Below are 4,067 nucleotides of genomic sequence, written 5' to 3' on the forward strand. Positions count from 1 at the left end.
AAGCACAGTCGGTCTGACAGCTGCCATCATGCTCCTGTCCTACAGGGCCCTCTCCTTGACTGCCAGAGCACTCTGCCCTTGTGGAGCTGCCTTGGCTCAGCGATCACAGGCTCCCAGCCCAGCCTTTTGCTGCTGGCCTTCGAGAAATATTCCTGCCTCGTGCACGTGTGATTCTGTGACACGGAGTAAGACACTGCTCAATGGGCAGTGGCAGTCGCTCCTGACTATTTTCTCTACAGCAAATCTTCACCTAAAGGAGCCAGAGCCCTTGCAGCTGAAGAGGCCGCTGCACTTGTGGGCATCCTAATCTTCAGCGTCAGAGCCTTTTCTAGCAGCCCAGCTCGAGCCAGCCAGCCTTTGGCTCAGAGCACCTTCAGGCCACGGAGGCTGAGGGAGCAGTCAGCAAAGGGCTGCGTGACGTCAGGTGCTGAGACCTTGACACGACCGGCACCCGCCTTCAGGTTTGCCCTCTCTGTGGCTTTTCAGCACTAAAATGAGTTCTGGGCATATTTTTTCTAAATTCTTTATTGTTTCCTGAGGAATCAAATTTTTGCCGTTCTTCTCCTGTCCAAATGAGCTTCCAGGGACTATGTTTTTGGAACATAACCTGGGATGCCACACGAGCAGCATAGCATCCATGGGACATGTCACCCATTCGTCTTTTTGAGAAAGGCCCGGAGCTTCCCGCCTGCTTTGTAAAGGGCATCCCCAGGAGCTCTGTCCAGACATCTGCCTCTGGAACTGCAGCAATGCCATGGCCATGGCCACCCAGGGCAGCTGACAGGGTAGGGCCGAAGGGTGGGGCCGGGCTGCCCATCTGTGACATCAGCAGGAATGCACGGCATCACAATGCAGGGGATGGCTCTAGGGCCGTCAGCAGGCAGTGCTGCTGCATTGTAGCCTGGGCCACTGGTGAGTGCAGCAGCAGGGGAAGGCTGTGCTGGACGAGGGACGTGGGGCAAATGCCAGCCCCTGTGGGAGCGCCACGGGCAGTGCTTGGAACTGTCGCTGCCAGCGCTGGCCTCGCTCCCTGCTGTCGCCCTGCTCCCTTGTACCCGCTCCTCCCTGGGGCCGGGGCTCTGTGGCTCTTGGCCCCGCTCCCTCCCAGCCCCACTGAGCCCCTCTCCCCCATGTCTTGCAGATCATGGCTTTGGCGGTTCTTCTCGCCTTGTTGGCGCTGAAGGTGCAAAGTGTTGGTGTCGATGACGATGCGGCCACGCTCGAGCGCATGTACCAGCGTGAGGTCTATCTGCAAGAGCAGATGACGCGGATGCTGCTCGAGATAGAGCAGAGGAACATGGAGCAGAGCTGGGTGGGCGTGCCGGCCCTGCTCTTTCCTCTGTTGGACTACTGGAAGCTCTGGTTCAGTATGGGACTCTTTTTCTTGCTCTTCTGGATCACGTGGCGGTCCCTAAGAAGGAACCAGCGTAAGGAAGAGGAACCAGAGCAACAGGATCAGCAGGTGGAAGAGGTGGAACAAGAGGGACAGGCGGAGCAGGCGGAACAGGTGGAACCGGTGGAAGAAGAGGGACAGGAAAGTCAGGAGGACGAGGAGGATGATGAATACTTCCATGATTCAGTACTGACCAGATATTTGACATTGCATGCCCTGGCCAAGCTGAAAGGAAGGGCCAGAAGGTGCCAGCTGGTGGAGGAGCTGATGAGCGACCTCCTGCAGAGCTTTAGGTCCATCTGGTCAGACAGTTTCTTCCCGGTGCTGCAGCCCGCCATCGGGGTGGGCAGCGCCTTTGAAGGCTGGAGTCCCCGTGAGGAGGACACTCTCTACTGCCTGCTCGTGCCCATGGAGGCCCCCCGCGGGCACGTCTTTGTCGTGGAGCTGGGCAGCGAAGGGGAGCTGCTGGCAAGGAACTCCCGCATCCGCGTGGAGCTGGTGTGCACGTGTGTAAGGGAGCAACAGCCGGGGGGCATGCTGTGCTTCCTCCACAGCCCTGAGGACAAGCTGAGCCAAAATCAAGGCACCAGCCTCCTCCACACACTTTGCACTGGCTCCTACCTGGATGTGCAGAGAACTGCCACCTGGTTCAACCTACAGGTGGCAGGAATCTGGACGGCCACCCGCCGGGCACGCGCCTACAACCTAAGGGTGCTGCCCTCCAGCCGCTCCTGCAAGCTCCAGCTGACAAAGACCTCCAGCAGGGAAAAACTGCACGTTGAGTTGCTGTTCGGGGTGCAGCAAGGCAACTCGGACATCTTCCTGAGCAGCCAGAACTCAGAGGCTGGCTTTACGCCCAGCACAACATGGCCGCAGAGCTGTGCTGTGGCGGAAAAGAAGATCTTCGAGTATGCGGCCACAAATGCCGGACCGAGCAGCTCCCACAAGAGCTGCCTGAGGCTCTTTGCCCACGTTCTAGTGGGTATGGGCTTTTCCACCTACACCATCAAGACTATTGTTTTCTACCTCCTGACCACCATGCCTCCGGAGACCTGGCAGAGGAGGAATTTCCTGGGTCAGCTGCAGAATATCCTGCAGTACCTGCAGAACTGCCTGCAGAAAAAACGCCTGGACCACTTCCTCCTTGCCAACTCGTTGGTGCCCAAGGAGGTTGTCCTGCCGCAGGCCTTCCGAGCAGCCCGCCCGCTCAACCTCTTCCAGCACCTGGAGCAGGACCCGGACGCCCACTCCCAGGCGCTGAGTGACTGCAGGGAGCTGAAAGATCGCCTCCACAGACTGCTGGTGTTTGGACGATGAAAGAGGCCTTCACACGCAGAGCTCTGCTTGCCGGCAGCACTGCACACGGCAGCCGTTCCCTGCTACCACAGCGTGGGGAGCCGGACCCCGTGCAGGTGAAGAGGCCTCTGCACAGACACTGCTAACAGACTCTCCTGTTACCAGCTGGGCCGGGACTGCCCAGCCTCTCTGAGAGCATCCCTTTGTCTGGGAGCTTCGTGCTCTGTAAAAATGCCAATAAATGCCTTGCTCAACTCAGTGCTATGTCTGAGAGTGATCTGTGCAGGGAGGGACGCCAGCGTCAGTTGCACAGTGCCATGGCGAGACAGCTTCAGAATACTGCCATGATGGGAGAATCCACCATCCTTGGAGCACATAAGACGTGTGCTCCAGACCCCTCACAGCTCCACTCCTCTCTCTGGACTAAGAGCCTGAATGAATACTGCTGGACTTCGAATTACATTCAAGTAATTATAGCTGAATTTGATTTTACATTTTAAAATTATAGTTTCAGTTGTGATTGAATAGAAGCCATTCCCATCCCTACAACCTTTGCCTGTCCACATTAATACGTTTGAGTACCAATATTGAAATACATGTACATCTTCATGCAGAACTGAGATTTTGTTGGTGTCTTGAGGTTTACACTTTCTGCAATAAATTAGAGCCAATCCAGAAGGCATTTATTTATCACTGTCCGAAAAACCATGAGCAGTGCTTCAGTCAATAAAAGATTATAACTCTTAGCCCAGAAAGTGCTTTAAGATCACAACAGATGATTTACTGGGTAAGGAGGGAGGGAAACAGCATCTAGGAGGGAAAAACTCAGTGAGATGCTCTCACCAGGATCTGTTCTACCGGGAATAACATGTGTATGGGAAGGTTTAGGCTTTATAATTCAAACATATTATTGGTATTTTGCGGCTTGAACCTCATCGTGAATAAACGAGCTCTGAAAATGGATTCTGTTCAGCACATTTCCAAAAGCCAATCGCACATGAAATTGGTGCTGCTTGCAAAGCTCCCAGGAAAGCACAGCCCTGAGTATGCTGTGTCGTACACCCACACGACACGCTGCAGCTAGTGCTCAGTTTGCAAGTTTTTAGCTTTGGGTGGAAAGCTAAAGTTAAATCCACGTTTCTGGTTGGTCTTCCTACCACACACTTCTGTTGGCGTTTGCTCTCAGAGGCTTGGCAGCAAACCTGGCATCAGCACAGCCGCTGTTCCTCAGAAGTGTCCTTGGCTCCTGCTGTGTTGGAAGTGGCTGGCTGCAAGCCTACCAAAAAACATCGCCGCTTCACCCCCTAAAAAGCAAAAAAAAACCCACCCCAACCAACCCTAGAAGTTTTAATGTTTGCAACAGAATGGAAAAATAGAC

At 54.7% G+C, this 4,067-nt stretch overlaps 1 protein-coding gene across 1 annotated transcript; it reads left to right on the forward strand.

The window, feature by feature from the left end:
- Positions 491-3,068, forward strand: LOC110401322 (inositol 1,4,5-trisphosphate receptor-interacting protein-like 1). The gene is made up of 2 exons (XM_021402288.1): positions 491-912; positions 1,142-3,068. Exon 2 carries the CDS (start codon positions 1,145-1,147, stop codon positions 2,708-2,710), a length of 1,566 nt encoding a protein of 521 aa, XP_021257963.1. The 5' UTR covers positions 491-912; positions 1,142-1,144; the 3' UTR covers positions 2,711-3,068.

Source organism: Numida meleagris, chromosome 6, assembly GCF_002078875.1.
Source record: "Numida meleagris isolate 19003 breed g44 Domestic line chromosome 6, NumMel1.0, whole genome shotgun sequence".
NCBI lineage: Eukaryota > Metazoa > Chordata > Aves > Galliformes > Numididae > Numida > Numida meleagris.

Coding starts and splice junctions, on each gene's coding strand:
- LOC110401322 (XM_021402288.1), top strand. CDS start 1,145: ATGGCTTTGGCGGTTCTTCTCGCCTTGTTGGCGCTGAAGGTGCAAAGT.